Source organism: Stenella coeruleoalba (genome assembly GCF_951394435.1).
Source record: "Stenella coeruleoalba genome assembly, chromosome: 11".
Classification (NCBI taxonomy): Eukaryota; Metazoa; Chordata; class Mammalia; order Artiodactyla; family Delphinidae; genus Stenella; species Stenella coeruleoalba.
Genome location: NC_137157.1, coordinates 99,008,161 through 99,032,823, shown reverse-complemented (window position 1 = coordinate 99,032,823; position 24,663 = coordinate 99,008,161). Strand labels below are relative to the sequence as shown.

The following is a 24,663-nucleotide window of genomic DNA, read 5'->3' as shown; positions in this document are numbered from 1 at the left end:
TCACCTAACCCTAATTACCTCCCAAAGGCCCTGGCCCAAATACCGTCACACTGGGGGTTAGGGTGTTAACGTATTAATTTGGGGTGGGGGGACACATTCAGTCTATAATACATGTGCAAACCCATCTCTTACCCATCATTGGTGGGAACCATGTGCTACAGCCTGCAAGTCATTGGGGTGTTCTCATCAAAAGAGACAATTCAACCTAACTGTCTCCCAGGGATGGACGCGAGAGGCAGGGCAGGGAAAGAGGACAAAATTCGGAGAGTATTAGGAAGAGAGTAGGGTTGCCAGACTTAGCAAATAAAAATATAAACACTTAATTCTGAATTTCAAATAAACGAGGAATGATTTTTTTAGTGTAAATGTGTCCCATACTTCGTTTGGGACATACTTATACTAAAAAAAAATAGAAAACAATTTGTTTTTTTTCATCTGAAATTCAAATGACCTTGGTGTCCTGTATTTTTATCCGGCAACCCTTAAAGAGAGGGGCCAAGAATTTTGAGGCAGGCCAGTGGGCCCCACGAAGGGCTATCACAGGGTCTCTGGACAGACTCTTGCTTTATATATTTAACTTTTTAAAAGTCTTTTTAAAAACCATTGAGCTTTTCTTTTCTTGGCGTAACAAACACGTAACATAAAATTTACCATTTCGACCACTTCTAAATGTTCAGTTCAGTGGCACTACGCACATTCACGTCGTGCTGCAACCATCGCCACTACCAGTCTCCAGAACTCTGTCATCATCGCAAACTGACAGGTCAAAGAAAACCAGAGCCGCACGCTCATTAAAGGGGTGAAAGCAGATTTTATTCAGGACTTTGCAACCGGGGAAAAGAGAGGTCAGTACAGAACAGGGGTCAATTCCAAATACAGCGTGGACAAGTGGGGAGGGACTTTTAGCCAAGGAGCCGGATTGGGGGGGATGGAAAATTTCTAAGAGGGTTGGGTAATTCTTGGCTAGGATTCTTGCTGCAGGCAGGCAGGTGAGGGATGGGACGTCACCTGGGGACGGGGGAGGGAGGCATGTGGTCAGATAAGAGGGCGGGGTGGGGTGGGGGGAGGTTCTGGCTAAAACGAGTAACAGGATTCTCGCTAAAACGGGGCGACGCAAGTGGAGGCCTAGTTGGAAGAGGATTCAAAGGAGCCCGACTAAAGTGTGGTCCAGGAGAAAACCGTCACGAGCTCTGTACCCGCTAAACAATAACGCCCCCTTCGTAACCGCCGTTCTGGCTCTGTTTGGATCTGACGGCTCTGAACACCTCGCACAGCGTGGACTCGTACAGCTTTTGTCCTTCTGTGTCCGGCATTTATTTTTACTTTTTAAGGCGGGGCGGGCACCAGGCGGACTCTGCGGGGAGCTCGGCCCGCAGATCCCAATCCCAGAAAATCCGGGCTGAAAGAGAAGAGGCAGTCAGTCAAGTACGCCCCCGAGCCTGTGGGTGGAGGGGGCGCGGAGGGAGGGGCGGGGCTGCGCGGGGAGGGGCGGGGCTGCGCGGGGAGAAGGGGCAGAGGGCGCCGGGGTCGTGCCCGGTGGCGGGGCGAAAAGCCGCTGAGGGGCTGGGGGCGAGCTGAGGCCTGAGGGATCGAGGCGCGAGCGGCTAGGGCCCCTGAGCCGCGGCGCCGAGCGAGCGGAACTGGCGGCTGGAGGCGGGGCCAGAGCTCGGGGCCGGGAGCGCCGGGGAGGCGGAGCGGGCGGCGGCGGGGCCCGGCCGGCGGAGCGGAAGCGGCGGGCGTCACGCAGGTGAGGGCGCGGGCCTGGCCGGGACGCGCGGGGCGGGGGTGGGGCCGGTCGCGGAGGGGACGGAAGGAGGCGGGAGCGGCTCCGGGGGACGCCGCCGGGCCGGGAGCCGAGGCTGCAGGCCCGGGCCCGGTGACTTCCGCCTCGGCCGCCGGCTGGCTGGCGGACCCGCGGGGCCGGCCTGGGCCTCAGTAGGAGGGTCGGCGCCCCCCGCCCCTGTCGGTTCGCGGGGAGGGCCCGGCTCTCGGAACGAGCTGCAGTGGATGCTCGGACCCTCCGTTTGTGGCCACCCCTCCCGGCCCCTGGATGACCCCACACCGCTTTAACCCTGCTTGGGTCCCCGTTGCCTGCCTCCGAGCTGGGTGTCGGGCGTGGGTCGCGGGAGGATTCCCGAGCACTTCGAAATTTATCAACAGCATTGTGAGAGCGGGTTTGCTCTATGTTCACTTTTCTGGGGGAATCCACAGTTTTTACCAGATTCTCTAAGGTAGCGCCGTCCCATAGAAATATTATGCGAGCCACATACGTGACTTTAAAAGGAAACGGCGAAGTTAACTTAGTGATGTGTTTTATTTAGCCCACTGTATTTAAAATACGGTCATTTCAACATGTAATCAATATTTAAAATTTTAATGAGATACTTTACATTCCTTTTTTACTAGGAAGTTTGAAATTTGGTGTATAGTTTACACGTAGACTGCATTTCAAGTGCTCAATAGCGCATGTAGCTAGTGGCTCCTGTATTGGACGACAGGTCTGAGGTTTTCATTCCGGGCCTGCAGGCTCGAGGCCACACTCCTTGCCGTGGTATTCAGTGTTTTTCAGTCTGGCCTCTTTTTTTTTTTGCTACTTAGCCACGGATGGTTTCATCCTCATTGCCCAAACCACTTGCCCTTCCCCTACACACCTTTGTTCAATTGTCCCTTCTGCCTGGGGTGCTCGCCCTGCCCTGTCTCCCTGGGTCTGGCAGGGAGGTACAGCTTCTGCTAAGAGCTATTCCTGACTCCCCTGACCCCAGAAGGGGTTTGTCACTCACTCCTTCCTCAGTGTCCCCTAGCACTGGATTCATGGCTGGATTAGAGCACTTATCACCTGCTGTTTAATTGCTTTCCAGGCTGTCTTCACAGCTAGTATAGCGTCCTCTTCATCTTTGTTGTGATCATGGCCAGCACCTGATAGTCGATGAGCACCTGTCAGCAGACAGAATGAGTAAAGTGCTAAACGAAGCTGTAGCGTTTCTTAATCCCTGAACAGACCTGCTCCTTCCTCGCTTAGGAGCTTTGTGCCTGTTCTACCCCGTCGTGCATGGACACACACGCAGGGTGTGGTGACTGACCATGAGGAATACGTCACAAGATGAGCCCAGAAAGTACCTTCTTTCTGCCTTTTACTCCCTCTCTGTCTTACAGATGGGAAAACTGAGGTACAGAGCTAAGTTAGGACTCCAGGCAGATTTGCATCAGTGTAAATGCAAAGAGGGATGGGGGTGGGGTTTTTGAAAGGCAGCGAGTTCCCAGAGGGTCAGGTTCCTCAGGTGGTTTGGGATCAGCTGGCTCCGCTTTGGTCATTTGATGGGCGGGGAGAGAAGCGGGGAGGTGAGTTACTCCTGGGCCCTGATGAGGATTCTCTGCAGGTTCAGGTCTAGGAAGCTGAGGAGCTCACTGCTGGAGAAAAACTTGGAGAGCAGAATGGTCATCTCGGACCAGGAGAAGTGCTGGCCTAGGAAGGGTAGGCGAGAACAAGTTGGGTGGAAGGAAGGGCAGGGGAGGCCAACAGAGGATAAGCTCCAGCTTGCTGAGGAGATCGGCGTGAAACATTGAGAATAACCACTGCCCATTGAGAAGGGCAGTGCCATTCTCAGTCTGTAGGATGAGAAATGGAAAGAAACAGATTCAGAGAAGGCAAACAATTTACCCCAGGTCACACAGCACTTGAAACTCAAATGAAGCCTCCTAAACCCTCCATGCCACACTTACCCAGCCCCACCCACACCTCTGTTGCAACCAGGGACCTCAGCGTGGTGCCTAGAAGAGCAGGTCTGGGGCACAGTGCCAGGCCTGCTTAGTGTCTTCCTCACTCTTCTGCCGAGGGGCTGCGACTAGGCCTGTTTATAGGGGCTTGGTGCCTTGATATTCTGCCCGGTACCTCTCGCCAATCAAATCAGTGCCGTCTGCAGTGTGATTGCTGCTTTGGTGGCAGCAGGGAGCAGAGTTAATTAAACCCAGTATAAATAGGCTGACTGCCCCCCTGTCCCCTGCCCTCATGTGCCCCGCCTTCCTCCTGGCCCCCCTTAGCTCTGGCCTGGGAGAGCAGAGCCCGGACATCCTTAGCCCTGGAGTCTGCAGCCACTGCCTGTCCTGTCTCGGGAGCAGGACGCTCGAGTCCACGTTGTCTGTGCTTCCCAGACCTGGGTTCCGTTTGGGAGTTGACACAGGCAACTTCCCCCCCAAACCCTTCCCTCTTTTTCTCTCTGCAGCCAGGGTTTCTTTCTTGTTCATCCAGGCTTTGGAGGTTGAAGTGAGATGAGGTGGGGAAGGGGTGCCTAGCTGGGTTCCAAGTGCCTCCCGGCAGCCAGTCAGCGTTGCACCTCCTCTGAATGCTTCATGTCAGTCTCTGGCCCTTAGCAACTTCCCTCCCTCGTTCACCCAACAAGCTTCAGCAGAACACCAGCTCCTGTGAGCGCCCAGCCTCCCACCCAGTGCTGTGTCCCCCCGCGCCACCCTGTGCAGACTGCTGGGCGGGGGGCTGTGCACCCGTCACCTCGCCCCGTGGCAGGTGGGTGTGCGGGTAGTCCTGATGCTCAGTTCCCACCCCCAGGCACCATGACCCCCACGGGGACCCAGAGTCCGTTGGCCGATCAGACCTACGCGGTGCCCCTCATACAGCCAGACCTGCGGCGAGAGGAGGCCATCCAGCAGGTGGCGGATGCCCTGCAGCACCTACAGAAGGTCTCCGGAGACATCTTCAGCAGGTGGGTGCTGCTGCCACCCTCACCTGATTGGGGGCTGCTCCCCGCCCTGGGCAGTCATCTCTCCAATCCCAGAATGCACCCTCTCAGAACACCCCTTTTGGTGATTCTTGGTCCTGAGGGGGACCCAGCTGGCTTTCTTGTGCCCAAGGGGCCAAGCTGGGTGCCCAGCTTCGAATTTTATCATAAGAGCTCACTACCTCCTGTCCCTCTTAGCCCCTGGGTTCCTTGTGCATCCACCCAGTGGTGGTACAGCTCTCCCAGCTCACGCTCTTCCCCCCACTGGGGGGCCCTGTTCCTTCGCTTATTCCCGCAGTCAGCGAATATTCGCCCAGCACTTCTTGTGTGCAGGGCTCTGTGCTGCTCTCTTTAGTTACAGCAACGACTAAGGCAGCATCTCTGCCCAGCCAGAGGATATACTCCAGCAGCAGAGACAGACTCTAATTGATTAATTGCATGTTAGTTAATTAAAATTGTGGCAAAACCTATTTTTAATATTTTTGTAACAACTAATATTTGCATCACGTTAACTGTGTGCCACCACTGACCTGAGTGTATTCACTCATTCAACCCTTTGTCCTGTACGGGTCCTATCTTTCTCTGGCCATGAGCAAGCTGAGAGGGGCATAGAGCTTCTCCTTCCTGGGTGCCCACACCGTGCCCCCTGAAGGCTGGAGTATTTGACTGCCTGACTCAGGTCCCTCTGCTGGTCAGGTCTCCTACACCGTCCCCTGCTTGTACCCCAGACCAGGAACCGCGACGCTGCAGCATGCAGTCTCCTCCCCCACCAACTGGAATTCCACCTCTTCCCAGAAGCCTTCCCCAATGGGGGCAGACAATGGAGTCATTGTCTGTAGCTGAACACAGTCCAAACATTAGATCCACCTGACTCTTTTGCCTCTGGGCTGCCCACCAATGCACCTGCCTGCCTCACGCCTATCCCGGATGTAAATGTACCCGAGGGCGGTGCCCCGAAGTAGTTAAGGGGGTTGACTCTGGAGCAGACTTCCTGGGCTCCAGTCTGGCCTCCCCATTTGCTTGCTCTGTAACCTCGGGCAAGTTACTTAACCTCGCTAAGTCTCAGTGTTCCCGTCTATAACCTGGCAGTAATAATGGTACCTTCCTCGGAGGATTGTTAAGATGAAATGAGTTGAGGAGGAAGGACTTGAAGTGCCGGCATATAGTAAGCATTCAGGACATGTTCCTTCCTCTTATCTGGTGACATCATCTCTGCTCATTTGCTGCCTATTCTGGCCCTCCGTTAACCTGCTATCAGTAGTTATAGGAAGTGTTAGGTGCCCCTTCTGTGCTAATTTTTGTGCTAAATATGCCCAAGGAACATGTAAGCCAGAGGACACAGGCCTTTAAGAGCCATTGGTCCCAGATGATGGCCACCCCATACCTCATGATTGAAACGGATGCTAGAAACGATCCCTCAGAAATACTTGTGTTTCCTCACCAAGACTGTGACTGCGCGCTTGCCTTTCTGCAAGGGGAGCATTGGATTTTCAGCATACTTTCCTTTCCCTTCCTGGTGTTTGGCACCAGTGGACATTTTCACGTTCCTCTGACCCTGGATGGGGTGAGCAGAGGGCAGGAAGGCCATCTCATGGGGAGGGAGTGGCGAGTTGGTTGAACATAGGCTCGGCATGGCCTAGGGATGGTAGGATGCTCCCAGGAGCCTGGCACCTGCATCCATGCTTCCCTCACCGCTGGGTTCCAGGTCCCCCCATTGACCCCCCCACCACGTGCCCAGCATTCAGGTCAGAGGGATACTAATGGTGTGTGGCATGGGGTTCCCGTCCTCGGGGACGTCGTCGTCTAGGATGGGAAAACAGCCATCTGAGCTGATTCTGAGCTGCGTAGCATGAACTGTGTGAGCTCCTAGGGGCCTAGAGGAGAGAGAGACAAGAACTGGCAGCACATTTATCAGTCAGACTCCCCAGACCAATAAGCAGAAGTAACCCGTGCATAGAGCAGGCTTTGGAGCTGCAGGGCTAAATGCTGTCATCAGGGCCTGGTTTTGCTCTCATCCCATCCCTGCTCGCTACTTCTGGGTTGGCCCCATTCCCAGACAGGCCTCGCTCTTGCAAGGTAACCAGTGGGCCCAGGGTTCATACTCAGGCTCAGGTCCAGCAGGAAAGAATGTCTTCCTCTGCAGCAGTTCCTTCGGAAGTCCCGCCCTCCCACTGGCCTGGCCTGGTTCTCATGGCCATCCCAGAGCCAGTGGCTGGGGCCGCGCTGGGGGGGAGGGTGACACAGCAGCTGGCTCAGACCTCGGTCACATGCCTTACCCCCAGGCCCTGGGTTTAGCCCCACCCAAAGTGCAGGACCGAGCCTGTGGGAGCGATGGCGCCCCCATAGGAAGCAGGCTGTTACGGAACGAGGAGGGAGCAGATGCTAGAGAGGAAAACCAGCGCCTGCTCCCCCAGGTCAGGGAAGGCCTCCTGAAGGAGGGGTGCGAATGGGGCCACGCAGACGGGTTCTGGCGAGGCCGGGTGGGGAACGCCGCCTGAGGGCCCTCCGCTGGGGCCCGGAAATGAGTGCCAAAGCCTTGAGGCCTGACTGGACGGCGGTGCGCCCCAGGCCGCGGGGCCCTGAGTACCTGAGTGCCGCCTGTCTCAAAGGTCCACTCCTTCGCTCAGGACGGGGCTGAAAGTCAGCCCTCCGTGTGTCTGTGCCCTTGGGAGCCCTCCTCCTGCTGCTTTACGTCCCTACGACGCTGGGGACGGTCCCTGGTGGAAGGAGCGGGCAAGAGGATGTGGCTGAGGGGAGAGCTGGGACATGTGAGTCAGGGCCGTGGGGCTTCGCCCAGCTGGATGGGGCTTTGAGCTTGAGCCCAGGGTTTTGGGAGCCCGGATAGGTTCTTGAGCCAGGAGTGATGGGACAGAAGCGTTTGGGGAAGGTTCATCAGGCAGCCGTCCCAGGGGAGCTGCGCTGTGGGCAGGGAGAGGCTGCGGTCGGGGTGCCGGGGGTGGGGGGGGCTGCAGGTAGGGAGGCGGATAGGAGACACTGCAAATGGAATAACAACAGGACCAGATGACAGATTGGGAACAGGATGAAGGGGAGGGAGGGGTCGGGGACGACAGGGAGTGGGGAGTGCCAAGCCCCGCCCCCCATTCTGCAGCAGGGGCTCCTCTGTTCTCGCGGGCTTTTGCTGAGAGATGTGACCCCAGCTTGGAACCTCTCCCCTTGAACGTGCTCCTCTCCTTTGCTTTTGCTGAGAGATGTGACCCCAGCTTGGAACCTCTCCCCTTGAACGTGCTCCTCTCGCAAAGGAGAGGCGGCGGGTGGAGAAGAAATGCTTTATGTCTCCGCTCCCCGCCTCTCCCCCCAGCTCAGGCGCAGGCCCAGCCCCTCAGCCCCACCCGGAGCCTGGGCCCCCAGGCAGGTGAGCGTGTGGAAGGTCGGTGTCCCCAGCCGGCTCCTTCCTCCCGCTCTTTGCAGCCCCTCCCTGGCTTGTCCTCCTGCCTAGCAGACCTGCCCTCACCTGCCCATCATCACCTGGGAGAAGCCATCCACAGGGTACCCGCCCAGAGATGTCCCCTGCTGCACATGACTTCCATGAGGGCAGAGGGGCAGCAGTGGGGGCAGGGCAGACTAGGACTGTGTGTGGGCTTGCCCTCCCCGGCGGCCCCAGCCCGGCCACTTGGCCTTTGCAAGGCTCCTTCCCTTCCTCTCCTCTTCCTTTCCTCCTCCTTTCTCCCCTCTTCCCCCCTTCCTCCCTTTTCACCTCCCCACTCTTCCTCCTCACTTCCTGCTTCCTCTCCTTGGGCCCTTCCTCCCATCTCCTCGCTCCCCCCCGCCCCCCCTTCTCCCTGCTGATCCGCACCTGGTGCCTTCCAAGGTTAGGAGGCCTCAATCAGCTGCCTGCGTAATTAGCAGATCATTCTTAATTACCCCAGTGAGTGGAGAAGATAAAGGGGAAAGCAAGAGCTGTTTAGGGGACCGGCTGGGGGGTGCGCGGGGTAGGGCTGGCAAGGGGAGAAGCAGCAGCAGTTAGGGCCAGGGGGGTGGCCCTGTCACAGCAGCTGACTGGTGTGATGATTGGAGGGTATGGCAGCCCTGCAGGGGCCACGGGCCTGCGGCTTCCTAGGAAACCCTCCCATACGGCCATGGGGGTCAGCTTTGGAGGTGGTGGGGACACGGAGCCCAGGCACTGTCCTGGCCCCCTAGGTGTGTCATTGACCTTGACCACTTCACACCCCAGGCCCCAGCCAGAAGAGCCCTCTGTGCTCCACTCTCTGTGGTGCTCCCTTGCAGAGTGCTTTTCCTCATCTGGAACTTTTTTCTCCGTGTCTGCTCAGCACTGCCTGGAGCCCCTCACCCCTCCTAGTCTGTGGGTGGTAAAGGTAAATGTTGACCAAGTTCTTGGGACATGTCGGCTTGTACAGCTCATGAGACATCCAGTCTCTCACTTTGACCTTTACAGCAATTCCACGATGTAGAAGTTACAATTCCTGTTTTTCAGCTGAAGAAGGTGAGACATAGATCAGTTAAGTGACTGGCTGAAGGCCACACTGCTGCTGTCCCCAGGTCTTTGGGACATTGTAGTTGTTTATCTCCTTGAGAGCAGATTTGTGTTATCTGATGCATCTCTGTCCCAGGCTCTCAGCAGGATGACTGAGCCAGTTCCTTCCCTGCTGGTGTCCTGGTAACATGCTATAGGGACGTGGCTCCAGTGATGAGCCTGGAAGCTGACCTGCCTGAAGCCAGCCACCAAGCCAGGGGCTCTAGATAAGGAGCGGCAAACAAGTCGCCCTCTTGCCACCAGCCCCGCTCACTCCTGGTGGGTGTTGCTAATCAGTCCTGGCTCTTGGTCCCAGGCCCCATGTGGCCCAGCAGGCCATCCTAACACTGCCTTCCAGGCTGTTGTCACTGCCAGTCGGTAGAGATGACACACAAATTGAAACCTCCTTCTCACCCTTGGCCTGAGATTGGGCTGCCTGGGGACTTTGTCAACAAGCAAGGCGTTACTTAGCCATCCTAGGCTCTTGGATAAGAAAAGAACCCTGGAAATCCCATCTTCCATTCCCCCTGTCCCACACAGGAATCTTCCCTGGAGCATCGCTGACAGGTGGGCATCCAGCTGGAATCTGATTGCTTTGCAAAGCCATGCAGCTGTTTACAGGAAAGTTCTCCTTATGCAGAACTGAGAGGTCTGTTTCCATGTAACTCCTCCCACCGGCTGTAATGCAGCTCACTCTCTGGGGTGACAGAAAGTCTAATCGCTTTTCCGCCTGACAGCACTTGTGATCTTTCTGATATCTGAAGGGGATTTTCATATTCTCGAAGTCATCTCATCTTCAGCCAGAACATCCTTCAGTTATCTTGTGTGATGTGAGCTTCCCACCATCACCCGCCTCATCACCCTCCTCATCACCCTCCTCTGGTTGTTCGTTAGCTTGTCATTTTGCATTCAGCCAGTATGTTACATGTCAGGCGTTGTCCCAGGTGCTAGAGATGCAGCTGTGAATCAGACAGACCCTGTGGTCTAGAAGGGACTTCAGAGTCCTCTTAACATGTGGAACCAGTTTGAAGGGGACACGGCTGTGGACGAGGTGGGCGCCTGGCGTAGATGAGCTCTGTTTTCTCTGTAGTGCCTCGAGAGTGGACGTTCCCTATTTTTTGAAAGAAGGTGGGAAAGATCTCAGGAGCTGTGTGCTCTGAGATCTCACTTCCTTTCCAAGCTGCTTAACGTGCTTTTAGCTCATAGGTAACCGAAACCTCCTGCTAGACCTCCATCCTCTGTGTTTGTACCCTTGACCTTTTAAACCTGAATGCTGAGCTTCACATTCATTCCTTATCAGTTTCATCTTTTCTGGCCTCCTGGCCTTTCAAGATCCTGTGAGTCTGGATTCCATCGTGCAGACCGTTTTGGGGCCTCCCCATTTGATGCCCCCAGCTTACTAATCAAGTGTCGCATGAGTGTGCGGCGCCCTGCCAGAGACCTTCGTGCAAGGCTGAGATCAGTCCATTCTTCAGCCGTGCCTTTGGGGCGCTGTTGTTCTCTGGCTCTGATTTTTCCTAAATGTGCTCTCCTCCGGCCCGCATAGCTCCATCTTGTCCACGGGATTTTGTGAGAAGCCGTCAGAATCCTTGCTGACTCAAGCTGCACTGTGCGTTAAGGTTTTCCCCTGATACGCCAGTCTAATAACCTTGTCAGAAAAGAAATGCTATGAATTTAGAACAGTGCTGGCCCCGGGGACCTGCCTCTTCCATTTCAAATTGCTTACGACCCTCTATTTAATAACCCATTCCGGAAATTTGCCAGGATCCATTGTTAAGCTTGATGTTTGTAACTTGGAGAAATCAGATGGAAGACCCAGACAGAGCCGGCTGTGTCTGGCTCCAGTTCCGACGTCACTCCCACCCTCCGTGGCACCTTTGAGTGGAGCGGTTACATAACTGTGAGGTTGCTTCAGCCCCGGGCAGCGTAGGGCTGAGCCTGGAGCCACAGGAACTGGCCTGTGTGCAAGCAGGGAGACCGGTCTCCCTGCCGGAAAGCTGGGGCTCGGACAGGGTGCTGGTTCTGCGTCTCTCCCGGAAGGAAACCGTGCCTCTTGTTCTGTCTGCCTTGCTGCCCCACTCAGACCAGCCTGTCAAGGAAAACTAAGCTGGTTTGGGTCCCTGCTCGTAGGCCAGCCCCTGCATCCCCGAGCCCTTGCACACGAGGGGCCAGGAGTAACCAAGGAGATTTCATCAGGGGTGGAGACCCCTGGGTTGTGAAGCTGGCCGATCAGGTGTGTTCTCTGGGGGCTAAAACATTCTAAAGTTGGTGAGGGTGGTTTAAGAAGGTTGGGCCAGAGTCTTGACTGTTCACTTCAACCCGTTAAAGGAATCCTAGAGTTCCCTGGCCGCGTGGTCTCTGACCCCGGGGACCGCGGCACTCCTCGGCCATCCACTCACTGTGTCCTCTGGCCGTTCCCCGGGAGCTGAGCTTGCAACTCTGCCTCGTCTCTCGTGCCTCGCTGTGTGCTCACTCCTGCCTGGTGAACGTGGAGATGTGACCACCGCTGTGGATGTGGAACACGGTGGCCGCGGGCAGGTGTCCCTGGAGGTAGGGGAGCGCTCAGGCGCAGGCCGCCCTGGCAGGGGAGCCGGAGTCCCCGTGCAGTGAGAGGTACCTCGTGTTGCTGAGTAACGCAAGCGAGGCTCGTGTGCGTTTACCTTTGGGGCACGTGGTGTTAGCCATTCAGTAACTGCAGAGGGACCCCTGCAGGTGCCAGGCGCTGTTCCAGGCTCTGGGAACACAGCGGGGAACAAAGCCCTTAGCCTAGGAGTGCACAGGAGATGTGTGGTGACAGGTGGCTCTGTGTAATGGAAGAACTGGCTGGGGGTTGGAAAGTGACAGGTGCAGCTTTAGGTTCCGTGGTCGGGAAGGCCTCAGCGAGGGGCTCAGTGAAGTGAGGGACCAGCCGTGTGGGTATCCGAGGAGACGGCAGAGGCCACGTGACAAGGCGGTGTGTGGCATGTTCAGGGAGTGTAGCAGGGCGCCGTAATCCGGGGAGGGGGCAGTGGCAGCCCCTAGGCAGCCCGACCACAACCATGAGAACCACGGTGGGGACTTGGATTTACCAAAAGCTGCCTCTTATGTGCCAGGCAGTTCCTTGTGGACAGCTCCAGGACTTGAATTCAGGCCCTCTTGCCTGTCACACAGCCCTGCTGAGCTCTGGTTTCCTCCACGTAAGTCATGACGATTCTGCCTCTGCTCACCTGGGCCTGAGGCTGAGAACCCTGGCAGGCAGGAACCACGTCCCTTCAGGTGGCACGTACAGGTGCCAACTTGGGGCCAAGGTGATTGCCCATCCCTACCCAGAGCTCCAAGGAACTTAATACAGTCTGTTCCTAGACACTTCAGGTTGGATGGTCCTGGTAGAGGTCACCTGGGCAGTTCTAAGATCGGGCCTGACAGCAGGTATTGCTGTGTTTTAAGAGCCCTTACCCGAGGACCTCCGTGGCGGTCCAGTGGTTAGGACTCCACGCTCCCACTGCAGGGGATGCGGGTTTGATCCCTGGTCGGGGAACTAAGATCCCGCATGCCTTGTTTTGGAGCACTGCCAAAACAAACACACGCAAACACAAACAAAAATTTAGGCAAGAGCCCTTACCCGAGCCCCTGGCTTCGCAGGTTTGCCGTTAAAAGCAGAAGGGGTACAGGAGGCTGCAGGGGCTTGGGGAGCAGCCTTCAGCCCCTGTGACTTTTTTTTCCGGTGGCAGGATCTCCCAGCGAGTAGAGCTCAGCCGGAGCCAGCTGCAGGCCATTGGGGAGAGGGTCTCCTTGGCCCAGGCCAAGATTGAGAAGATCAAGGGCAGCAAGAAAGCCATCAAGGTAGCGTGTGTGGCCCTGTCCCTCTGGCTGGTCGGCAGTCCCAGAAATCCCCTTCCCTCCCCTCTCCCCATGCCTCTGAGGCTGCCAGCTCCCTGCTTCAGCCACACGGCAAGCTTTCCTCCTGCCCAGGCTGTCTGGAGCTTCTCAGGCCCCCTGAGGAAGTGCTCAGACTCCCCATGTACACAGGTGTTCTCCAGTGCCAAGTACCCTGCCCCGGAGCGCCTGCAGGAGTACAGCTCCATCTTCACGGGGGCCCAGGACCCTGGCCTGCAGAGACGTGCCCGCCACAGGGTCCAGAGCAAGCACCGTCCCCTGGACGAACAGGCCCTGCAGGTCTGACGGGGGTGACCTGGGCACTGGGGAGGAACTGAGGCCCACCCCAGGATTCTGTCCCCTGAGGACTCTGACTGCAGTGGGGGAGGTCATTCTGGCCTGGTGCTGAAACCCACCATCCCTCGGTCATTTCCCGTCACCCCACCGCAGGAGAAGCTGAAATACTTCCCCGTGTGTGTGAGCACCAAGCCAGAGCCTGAAGATGAAGCGGAGGAGGGGCTGGGGGGTCTCCCCAGCAACATCAGCTCTGTCAGCTCCTTGCTGCTCTTCAACACCACGGAGAACCTGTAAGGGGGGGGGCGGGGGGGGGTTGGCCTGGCTTAGTGGGGGGCCAGGGGCACCAGACTTGGGTGCCGCAGAAGTCTGCAACGCGGGAGCCAGGAGGCTCCTGACCAGTTGGTTTTGCCTGGTAAGGCCTGGGAGGCCGTGGTACAAACTAATGGTGGCCCCGATGAGGTAGGAAAGGTGGTCCAGACCACGGGCCTAGAACAGATGTCAGATCGCCTGAGCTCCTGACCTCCACTCCTCCTCTGTAGGTACAAAAAGTATGTCTTCCTGGACCCCCTGGCTGGTGCCGTAACAAAGACCCATGTGATGCTGGGCGCGGAGACGGAGGAGAAGCTGTTCGATGCCCCATTGTCCATCAGCAAGAGAGAACAGCTGGAGCAGCAGGTGGGGAGGGATGATGCTTGGGTGGGGAAGGGGACGTGGTCCTGCCGTGTGGTCTTGGCCAGGGGTCTGCTGAGCCCCTCACCCCGGCCGGCTGTGGCGGGGATGGGCGAGGCCGCTGGCTGCCGGAGGCCCGCCACATCCCCTGGTCCCACAGGTCCCAGAGAACTACTTCTACGTGCCCGACCTGGGCCAAGTGCCTGAGATCGATGTGCCGTCCTACCTGCCCGACCTGCCGGGCGTGGCTGACGACCTCATGTACAGTGCAGATCTAGGCCCCGGCATTGCCCCGTCGGCCCCTGGCACCATTCCAGAGCTGCCTGCCTTCCACACGGAGGTGGCTGAGCCTTTCAAGCCCGGTGAGCCGAGAGTTGGGAACGGACTTGGGCGGGAGCACCCCTGCTTGGCCACTTTCTTGCGCAGGCACCTTCTCACACTTTTCCCACCTAGAAGATGGGGTGCTGGCAGTACCCCCGCCGCCACCGCCGCCGCCACCAGCTCCGGCCCTGCTGGTCAGCGCTCTCCCACCTCCGCCCCCAGCCCAGACCGTGGCCCCGCTGGGACAGCCAGCCAGGGAGGATGACAGCGGTGGCGCATCTCCTTCAGGTAGCAGCGGCATAGGGCACGCGGGGCAGGGAGGGGTGCTTTCTCTGAGGGTGCCCCTCATTTCTGGATCCCTGAAGGATTTTCTGTAGCTTAGTTAAGTGGTCATAAATGCTAGATTTTCAGAGTAGTTCTAATTACAAAATCTTGTTCTACTGGGTTCATAACAGCAGTTTCAAACCATGTCTCTGGAGCCTGGACAGGGGGAGCCGTGAAAAGGGGGCAACTAATAGACATGGAAAACTACAGCAACAAAGTATCCACGTGGCCCTTAAGTTGTAGGGTTTCGGTTTTACTCCTGTATCTCCCAGTCCATCTCCAGCACCCAGAAGTGGCACAGAAATCCTGTTGGCTCCCGTGTTAAGTTCAGACACTCAACACACTGGTGATTCCCAGGGTCCACCTGTGCAGCGTGGCACCTAAAGCAGGTGGGGCTGGAGAGGGACTGGCCGAGCCTGGGCAGATGCAGGCAGTGTCCAGGCCCCGAGTCTCCTCGCCGAGGAAGAGCCCTTCCTCAGATACTGCCCAGGGCCGCCTCTGGGCCGCACGGCCAGGCCCTGCCTGAGCAGCCTCTCTTCCTTGCACCCTTCCCACCCCAGTCCAGGGAGCGCCCAAGGAAGTGGTTGACCCCTCCGGTGGCCGGGCCACTCTGCTGGAGTCCATCCGCCAGGCCGGGGGCATCGGCAAGGCCAAGCTGCGCAGCGTCAAGGAGCGCAAGCTGGAGAAGAAGAAGCAGAAGGAGCAGAAGCAAGGTGCGGGCAGACCCGCGCGCGAGGGCTCCTTCCTGCTCCTGGAGCCTGCAGTGGAGCTGTCCTCTCTACGCCCGCAGGGGACAGAGCTTCGGCCACTCAAACTGCAAGAGCCTTCTTAGACTCTGCCAGTTGTCCAGGAAACGGGCAGGGACCTGGATGTTTTTAGGGACGGAGACCTGGCTAAGTCCTGCTTCTCTAGGCCTCTGAGACTCTGGATTACGTCAGCTGTGAATCCCCATGGCTGACATAAATACCACACCTGGGCCTAAAGCAGCAATGCCCTGGGAGTCCAGTCCTGAGTTTTGAGTCCCAGCTCTGCTTCTGAGCTTTGCACTGTGACCCCAAGCAAATTGCCTAATTTCTCTGGGCCAGATTCCTCATCTGTCCAGCGAGGCTGCTCGTCTGTGCCCTTGTCTCACAGGGTAGCTGTGACTGTTGTTACTCAGAGGTTACCTATGTTCTTATGAGCACTGACCAGAGCTCCAAGAGCTGTGGTGACACATGGCCGCGGAGGGGCCGGGTGTGAGCCGTGGCGGCCTCGTGGCCGCAGAGGGGCCTGGTGCGTTGAGAGCACAGAGGACACTGATGGAGCCCTCAGGGTGTTAGGCAGGCTGGATCTGGTCCACCCCTGGCCCCTTCATCTTCTCCCCATGGCTTTCCTGTTGCAGTGAGAGCCACCAGCCAAGGTGGAGACCTGATGTCGGATCTCTTCAACAAGCTGGCCATGAGGCGCAAAGGTAGGAAGCAGGACGCCGGCTGCCTCCCTGGCTGAGGTCGTCCACATCCTTTTTTCTCACTGTTTCAAGTCTCTAGAGCCCGGGTGGACTGGTGCCCCAAACCAGCCCCCCTCACCTTCCACCTTTGCCCTCCCAGGTATCTCCGGGAAAGGACCCGGGCCGGGGGCCAGCGAGGGGCCAGGAGGGGCCTTTGCCCGAATGTCGGACTCCATCCCGCCCCTGCCTCCCCTGCAGCCAGCCCAGGGAGAGGAGGACGAGGATGACTGGGAATCCTAGGGGCTCGCTCGCTCCGCCTTCCCCAAGCCCCCGACTTCATCACGGACAGGCTCCCGGGAGGGAAGGGGGTCACGGAGGACCGGCCAGCTCTGTTGCCTGGAGCTGCTTCAGGGGCTGCGCTCTGCCTGTGCCTCACCCACCCCCTCGGCCGGCGCGCGTGCCTTTTCCCTAGAGACACTTTGCGGCCAAACAGTACGTGAGTCAATAAAGAAGTACGACGCCAGAACCGAGCATAACCCAACAGCGCCCTCTTAATTAAGAGACCACAGCTGCACAAGACGCAGGTGATGTCCCTCCAGGCCGGGTCTCAGGTAGCGGGGGCAGCGGGGGGAGGGACATTTCCACGCAGGAAGATATGTCTCAGTGACAGACACGGGGTCGCTAAAAATAGCCTCGCTGAGAGCCTGATGGCCCTCAGCATAATTGCTGATGTCAGGCGAAGAGGAGTCTCCGCGTGGGCTCCAGTGCTGGTGCTGGTGGTGGGGGAGGGAGGGGCCCCTGCCTGGGAGGACCTAGAGCCGAGCCGGGAAGCTGATCCTGCTGCAGGGCCAGGAGTGGGCCTGCAGGAAGACCAGCGGGCAGGAGTGGGGAGCAGTTCTTAGCAACTCAGAGCAAGAAGGTGGTTAGGGTGAGCAGAAGCCCTGAGAGAGGGTGAAAGGCCTAGAACAGCTACCTTTAGTGAGAAAGGAGAGGGAGGGCGGGCCTGCCCCACCTCACCTCTAAGAATGTGGACACTGAGAAGCAAGCAAGGGCGGAGGTGCTGTGGCCTCCACAGTCGCTCACAAAGGCTGGCCGGGAATCAGGTCAGGGAGCTGGACTCCGGGCCGTGCCGAGTGGAAGACAGGCTCAATTCCAGGGAGGGCACCTGCCCTGGGACGGGCCCAGGAATGGCGGGGCACTGTTCCTTCAGGGTCAGCCTCATTTTTTCCTGTTGGCTTCTCCACCTATTCCTAGGTCCTGGCAGCCCACTGATTCCAAAAGGGGGCTACCGCGCTCGCCACCTGGGCTTCACAACTTCTTAGGCAGGATCGCTGCAGACCAGGCCCAAGACAACATTTCTAGTGGGCGGGGTGAAAGGAGGGCCTGGTGACCAGGCAGTGGTGCAGCCATCTGTCAGGAAGACCCAGACTTCTCTCTATGAAACTGCGGAGAGAGGGAAAGACAGGGAGACACCGGCTAGGGGCGGGGTGGGGCTGGGGGGTGGGAGGTTCTGGGGACGAGAGAGAAAGGCAGGACTGACCTTCCGCAGAGCAGCAAAGGCAGGGCCAAAGGTGGCTTTGACCTGCACGCGATCCCGGATCCAGGCCGGCAGCTTTGCCAGGATAGGAGGGCGGGCGTACCGCTGGTCCAGGAGCACGATGCTGGCAAAATCCTTCTGATGCCTGATGGCCCTGCCTGGATGGGGACAGAGGTTGGGGGTCTGAGTTAAACCTGCCTCCCCCCACAGTGCGTTTCTACTGTGTCCCCTTCCCCTTGCTCAGTGCTCGGGCTGGAGAGATGGCAGGTGAAATCCCTCCTTCCTGTCACCTCACTCTCCAGCCATCTTGACAGCAGCGTCAGCCCAGGCTCACCTATGGATTGGTTGACGGCCTTCATACACAGGTTCTCCACCAACGCCTTCCCAGGGGGCACCTGGCCTGGGGCTCGGGGCTGGGAAGGGCAAAGGAGGTGACCCGTCAGAGCGGACTCTTGCCTCCTCCTAGTGTTCTCGGTGACAGTGACACAGCCGGGCTCTGGAGCGGGACCCGTGGGCCTCGTGGGCACAGCAGCCGGCATGATTGATAGGTGATGGCATGGAGAAGCTCAGGGGCTGTGGAGGGGGCGTCCCATCGCTCTGGAGCAAACGGGACACACACGTCCCAGGGCAAGGGGGAGTCACAGCCGTGGGGTGCCCCCTCCCTTCGTCCTCCGAGGCACTGGCGGTACTCACGAGGGTCTGGTCCAGGTAAGCCATCTTTTCCTGCAGCTCTGCAGACCTGATGCTGGGGAAGGGCATGCCCACCATGACCACACACCTAGGGCGGAGGCACACGCGAGTCACGGCAGCTGGGCGGTGCCCAGGACAAAGGGCCCGTCCTCACCCACACCTCCACTCCACTTCCTTCCGCCTCTCCCTCGCCTCGTCCCTACCACCTGGAGAGGGTTTTCTCAGCGGAGATATCCGGTCTAGACCAAGGAACTGAGTCCTGATCAAGTTAGGGGCTGCCTGATTTTCCACCTGGCCCCAAAGGGCCAAGTCCAGAGTTGTTGCATCCGTGCGCCTCGCGGGCGACGGGCCTGAGCGGTCAGCCCAGGTGGGGACTCCGAAGGTGCCAGATGGGTGGGTGTCAGAGCCGCGGGAGATGGGAAGCCCACCCCTTACCGGCCAAGGTTGTCAGAGAAGTTGATGCCTTCACTCAGCTTCCCTCCGACCACGGAGAACATCAGGGCCCCTGTCACCATGCCCCCTGCCTGGCCACAGTGCTGCAGGAAACACCCAGCCCAGAGCTGCAGAGCCAGGGCGTGGATGCCAGCCGCGGTACTTTCAGCTGCCAGCGCCACGTGCCCTTTGGACCCAAGGCCTCAGAACCACACCTCTTACCTGAATGCACCTGGAATACTCCAGCAGCACCTGCTCCACCTGGTTCACTCTCTGGGGCTCCTGAAATATCTGAAGGTAAACATATAATGTCTCCCAGAAAAGGGTTTCAGAATGCCTGGGTCTTGGGTGGCTCTTGGCCTTACGTTTTCCAGACTGGGGAAGCCCACAGGGCCAGGGCCCTTGGGGAGATCCCCTGGATGGTTATCAGGGATTGGAAGCGGGGGTAAGGAACTAGCTGAAGCCCCCGCGCACAAGAAATCCAAGGAGGAGCTCTGGATGCCAGCGTCCTCTTGAGTGGGAAGTCCAGCAGAGCAGCCACTCACCTTCTTCCTGACAGCCAGGCGGGCCAGCAGGCCACTCTTGTCCCAGTGGGCGTGGACCTGGCGTTGGTACGCATAGGAGGGAAAGAAACAGACCACCCCTCCCGGCACCACGTTGCACAGGTTACAGAGGATGCGACCCGTCTCATCCATCTAGGGAGGGAAGACAAGGAACCTGCCACGGAGCCATTCCTGAAGCCCCCCAAAAAGGCTCAAAGCCAAGTACAGCGACCCACGGGTGACTGCGGGGGAGCACGGCCAGGTGGCTCCCCAGGGCGGAATGTGCCACCCTCCCTACCATACACCCGATGATGCTTCTGGCGCCTGGTAGCATCTGTGACACACCACGTGCTGGCACACCAGAGCCAAAACCCACTGTGGGATGCCGCTCAGTCCACTGTTCTCCAACTCCCAACATCCTGCTGGGGATTAAGCCCCGTCTGTGACAAATCAGGCACTGAAAACCCCAGGCATGCCACTAGAGGTGTGCCCCCAACACCCGCATTCCTGCCCAGGCGGAGCCCACAAAGCCAGACGGCAAGAGAACCAAAGGCACTGAGCAGCCTGCTCGTGAGCTTCGTTTAAAGAAAACGTCCTCAGCAGCCGAAGGCATGAGGCTGGAGATGGCTCAGACCTTCCGTGGTAAACTTCTAGATCCTGCCCACCCTGTGCCAGCTGTGATGGGAGAGCCCAGCGCCTGAATGCTCGGCCCGGGGCAGGGTGCCCCCAGCCCGAAGTCTGCCTCCTGCCCCCGCAAAGGCCGTGGGAAGGCAGGCTGCCTGGTACGGACCATCTGAGGCAGCTCTCTCTTCTGGTACGTGAATTCCAGCTGCTGGTTGGAGGGCCCGCTGCAGATGACGAGGGGCAGGATGTTGTCTGCAGGGATCACGTGACCTGGCGAGACCCAGTGAGGCTGAACTGGAGTCGACTGTCCCGCAAGGCAGAGTCCAGGAAGAGCTTCCCCCGACCCTGTCTTCCAGACTAGGAAGAGCAGTTCACAGCCCCCGCCCCCCACCCCGTTTCCACACGGGACCGACTCGGCGATGCCCAGGCCTCTCCGTGCAGACACAGGGGACGCAGAGCAGGAGAGCCCGGAGATGGGGAGCTCGCGAGGAAGCTGCCCTCTTGTGGCCTCAGCCCCCGGGCCTGACAACAGCACACGGCTGAACAGTGACACGAGGCCCAGCCCCGAAAGCCTGGGCATGGGTCCTCACCACAGGAGAACTCCACCACGCGCTCAGCTTCCACCCCGGCACACGCCAGCAGCTGCTCCCGGAAGTCGGACACCTGCAGACCACAAAGCCAGCTCTGTCATCTCCCAGAGGCCTGGGCCAGGAGGCGACAAGTACGTAAGAACAGAAAAAAGAGGCAAAAGGAAAGGCTGGTAACAGATTCGTTAAAAGAAAAAAAATAAATAATGATACCCAGTGTTGGCAGCCTCATTTAAACCACTTGTGGGAACAGCAAGAGAAATTCAGCAATTTGAAACAGTGGTTCTAAACCCTGGCTATGCCACAAAATCACCACTCAGAATTTAAAACATATATATATGGCCAGGGCCCAGCCCAAACTACTGAATAAGAATCTCTAGTGGGAAGACATATGCATTTGTATTTTTAAAGAGCTCCGGGTTTTCACCTATCAAACTGGCAAAAATCCCAAAGTCTGACTGCTCTCTGGAGAACCAGGCATTCTTATATGTTGCCTGTAGGCCACAAGATAGCACGACTCCTGTGGAAGGGGAATTTGACACTATTTAACAAAGTAGACATATGTTTACTTTTAACCCACAATCCCCTATCTAGGCATCTCCCCTGAAGTACAGCTCCACAAACCAAACATATGCGCAAGGACAGTCCTTGTGAGGTTATCCATAACATTCTGCATTTCAAGAGAGACTGGCCGAAGGAGCTACCCTATCTCCCCCAGCAGTCGACCATGCAGCTAACAGAAGGAACGCAGACCACCCTGTGCACTGCTAACGTGTGATCGCCAGAGCATGCTGGGAAGTTAAAGCTGACTGAGCTCCCCTTAACGTAAGAAAGGAAAGGGAGGGCTTCCCTGGTGGCGCAGTGGTTGGGAGTCCACCTGCCGATGCAGGGGACACGGGTTTGTGCCCTGGTCCGGGAAGATCCCACATGCCGTGGAGCGGCTGGGCTCGTGAGCCATGGCCTGTGAGCCTGCGCGTCAGGAGCCTGTGCTCCACAACGGGAGAGGCCACAACAGTGAGAGGCCCGTGTACCGCAAAAAAAAAAAAAAAAATTAAAAAGGAAAAAAAATTTGCTCATCTTTGCAAAAAAAAAATTAGAACGAAACACTGGAGGAATAGACCAGTAGCTAATAAAAATGATTACCTTTGGGAATGGGGAACAGTTTGAAGAGGGACAGAGGTGAGACTCTCTGAATACGTCTTGCTATATAGTTTCGACTTTTGAACCATACAGATGTGGACATTTTTAAGAACATAAAGTAAAAAGGCAAGCTAAAATTGAAAACAAAAACTGAAAGCCTACCTCCCTATCAAACTCAGAATATAGCCACACAGAGAAAAGCTTGACTTCAAGTGACTTTGTATCACTAATGACCACATATCCTTAGTGGGGTACTTTAAAGGCAAAAAATAAATGCATGTAAATGAATTCAATCAGTAGTTTCTTGTTAGAATACTGGTATAATTTTTTTTTTGTGGGGGGGCACACTGTGCTGCATGTGGGATCCTAGCTCCCCGACCAGGGATCGAACCTGTTCCCCCTACATTGAGAGTGCAGAGTCTTAACCACTGGACCGCCAGGGAAGTCCCAGAATACTGGTATAATTTTGAAACTATTTTAAGTATATTCGAGATAGAGCAAATAAGTAATTATGTTAATGTGATAAGAAATCAAACTGCAGCATAACAGATACTACGTAAGGTCAAGTAAAATGACTGATTTTGATACAGAAATGTCACTGTGGACTCATAATGTCTGAAAACTATTCCCTAGGTCTGTCCCCTGAAATGGCTTATAAACGGTGACGACCCAGGAGCACTATGAACACCCTAGCTCCCAGATGTTGGTTTCTAAGTACCAATCCCCCTTTGAAGAAACCAGGGCACCCTGGACAAATGAATGATTCCAGGTCTGGGGCAAGGAAAGTGTTAAGGTGAGCCTGGGACATTTTTTGTGCTGAAAGCAGGGAAGCATCCCAAGACTAAGGGGGCCATGTCAAAGGGACCACAGCAGCATGAGGGGTTCCCACAGGCCAAGTCTCAGAAAATCTGAGCGTCAAAAACAGCGACTGTGGACTTCCCTGGTGGCGCAGTGGTTAAGAATCCACCTGCCAATGCAGGGGACATGGGTTCGAACCCTGGTCCAGGAAGATCCCACATGCCACGGAGCAACTAAGCCCGTGTGCCACAACTACAGAGCGTGAGCGCCACAACTACTGAGCCCGCAAGCCACAACTTGAGCCCACGTGCCTAGAGCCCGTGCTCCGCAACAAGAGAAGCCACCGCAATGAGAAGCCTACGCACCGCAACGAATAGTAGCCCCCTCTCGCAGCAACTAGAGAAAGCCTGTGCACAGCAACGAAGACCCAACGCAGCCAAAAATAATTAAAAAACAACAGCAACAAAAAACAGCAACTATCAATGATTCTAATACACCAGTGAATAAAAGTCTACTTCTATACACAAAAAAGAAAAATGGAAAAATAATACAGCTACAGGGGTGACTCTAACAGGAAGCTGAGGTTGGGAGCTGACGGCTTGAGGAGGTTGAAGAGCCTTTGCCTTTCAGCCAGTAAGTCTTGGTTCTAAGACACATCCTAAGGAAGTGACCGCTGTGCAGAGATGCAATTGTATCTCCCACTCTACCATTTAAAACAGAAGAACTGCAAATCGCCTAGATACCTGACAAAAGAAGGGTGGTCGTATGTAACATATTCACCTACGGAATGAAGTGCAGCCAGAGTTGGGCAGGATAAATGCATATTCGCTGACAAGGAAAAACGCTGAAGATGCTTTGCTGCTGAATGAGAAAAGCAAATTACAACAGCAGCATGTGGAGATACCGTTTTTGTTTTCGTTTTTTAAATATGTATGTGTATTTGTAAAAACTATGAGTACAAAGACTGTTGTAACGATATACGCCAAAACGAATTTTTGCTGGTGGAATTATGATCTATTTCCTGTTTTTGCTCGTCTCTGCTCCCTACAATGAAAATATAACAGTTTCCTAAATATGTATACTAAAACTTAAATTTATAAAAGAGAGAGAAGGTTGTATCTATGGTGGGTACAGGAATGGAAAGGCACTCCATGCTGGGTCTGAAGCTCCAGAATGGCTTTCTCTGGAGACACCAGGGCAGGGCAGTGCCCACCCCACCCCAGACCCAGCCACGAGACAGAACAGCAACGCCACCTGGTGGACACTGCGTGGCTGGCTCAAGCTAACCCCCTTCTGGTTGGGGGACTCACAGGATGGGAAGAGGCCTGATGCTACATCCTCCCCATCCCAGCAGCTGGGCGCGAGAGGCTGGGCCGTGTCCTTACCGGTTGCATGGTGCCCCCTGCGAGGACCACCGCCCGGCATTCCTTTACCACCTGGGCAAAGTGCACGGCTGGATTCAGGAGCAGGAATTTGAGGCTGCTCTGACTGAGGCTGCCTGAAGAAAGAGAAAGACAGCTACATGGAGAAGGGCAGGTGCAGGCCCAACAGAGACCTCCATCTGCCTGAGACAAAGGGGTGTCCAGTCGGGTCCATGTAGAAGCTATAAGAGATACGACTTTCTCTCTAAGTTAGACCCATCTCATCTCCAGGACAACCCTGAGGTAGATGGCAGGACTGTCTCCCTTTTCACATGAAGAACTGAGATTTAGGGAGAAACTGGTCCAAGTCATGCAGCTCATAGGGGATGGAGCCACGACTCCAACAAAGCCCACCTGACCTTCACACTGGGCTACGCGGAGTCTCTGGCAACCTCGCCCGAGACCAGCCAGCAGCCCAGCACCTCTTCATCCCTCCTCAGCCCCTCGACTACTGGTGTGGGTCACAGGTGGCCAGTTTTCACCCATTTCTGCGTCCCAAGCTGGTGGGGTACCAGATGGAAGTAAAGCAGCCTGGCTCCAGGCTGGCTCCTCCCGGGGTTACCTTGACGGCTCAGGATGACCCTGCCATCCTGGTTGGCAGTGGTGAGAGCTGCGAGGAAGCCTTCGATGTGCATCAGCGGGGAAGCGGGCCGCAGTGCCCTGTCCTCCCCCTCCTCCGCAGGGGCTGTAGGAGCTGCACAGAGCAGAGGAAGGAGGAGGGTCTGGGAGCCCGGACAGCAGGGGGCTCCCTGCACCTGGGCTAAAGCCATCCTCCGGG

The 24,663-nt window shown here is 56.8% G+C and overlaps 2 protein-coding genes across 8 annotated transcripts in view; one reads left to right on the top strand and one right to left on the bottom strand.

The window, feature by feature from the left end:
- The first annotated feature begins 1,528 nt into the window (after positions 1-1,528).
- Positions 1,529-16,653, top strand: WASHC1 (WASH complex subunit 1). Of its 3 annotated transcripts, none has more exons than XM_079935930.1 (12): positions 1,529-1,747; positions 3,378-3,472; positions 4,562-4,715; positions 12,933-13,044; positions 13,231-13,377; positions 13,528-13,664; positions 13,914-14,049; positions 14,204-14,405; positions 14,500-14,652; positions 15,249-15,401; positions 16,070-16,138; positions 16,275-16,653. In XM_079935930.1, the coding sequence occupies exons 2-12, from the start codon at positions 3,433-3,435 to the stop codon at positions 16,412-16,414; spliced, it is 1,443 nt and encodes a 480-aa protein (XP_079792056.1). In that variant the 5' UTR covers positions 1,529-1,747; positions 3,378-3,432; the 3' UTR covers positions 16,415-16,653. The 3 variants fall into 3 exon arrangements, with proteins under 3 accessions (XP_079792056.1, XP_079792055.1, XP_079792057.1); XM_079935929.1 differs by having other exon boundaries at positions 14,497-14,652; positions 16,275-16,652; XM_079935931.1 differs by lacking the exon at positions 3,378-3,472 and having other exon boundaries at positions 14,497-14,652; positions 16,275-16,651.
- Positions 16,654-16,763: 110 nt separating this feature from the next.
- The window catches only part of DDX11 (DEAD/H-box helicase 11), a 31,867-nt gene continuing 23,967 nt past the window's right edge, over positions 16,764-24,663 (bottom strand). For 4 of the 5 annotated variants that reach the window (XM_079935924.1, XM_079935923.1, XM_079935925.1 and 1 more), the window contains 11 exons: positions 24,448-24,579; positions 23,850-23,962; positions 20,530-20,602; positions 20,106-20,209; positions 19,319-19,468; positions 18,996-19,064; positions 18,777-18,877; positions 18,345-18,429; positions 17,986-18,064; positions 17,655-17,809; positions 16,764-17,557 (listed from right to left, as the gene is read on the bottom strand). In XM_079935924.1, coding sequence (XP_079792050.1) covers positions 17,528-17,557; positions 17,655-17,809; positions 17,986-18,064; positions 18,345-18,429; positions 18,777-18,877; positions 18,996-19,064; positions 19,319-19,468; positions 20,106-20,209; positions 20,530-20,602; positions 23,850-23,962; positions 24,448-24,579 — 1,091 coding nt within the window. In that variant the 3' untranslated portion in view covers positions 16,764-17,527. Of the gene's footprint in view, positions 17,558-17,654; positions 17,810-17,985; positions 18,065-18,344; positions 18,430-18,776; positions 18,878-18,995; positions 19,065-19,318; positions 19,469-20,105; positions 20,210-20,529; positions 20,603-22,219; positions 23,509-23,849; positions 23,963-24,447; positions 24,580-24,663 lie in introns of those variants that run through there. The other variant, XM_079935927.1, reaches the window with a different exon arrangement.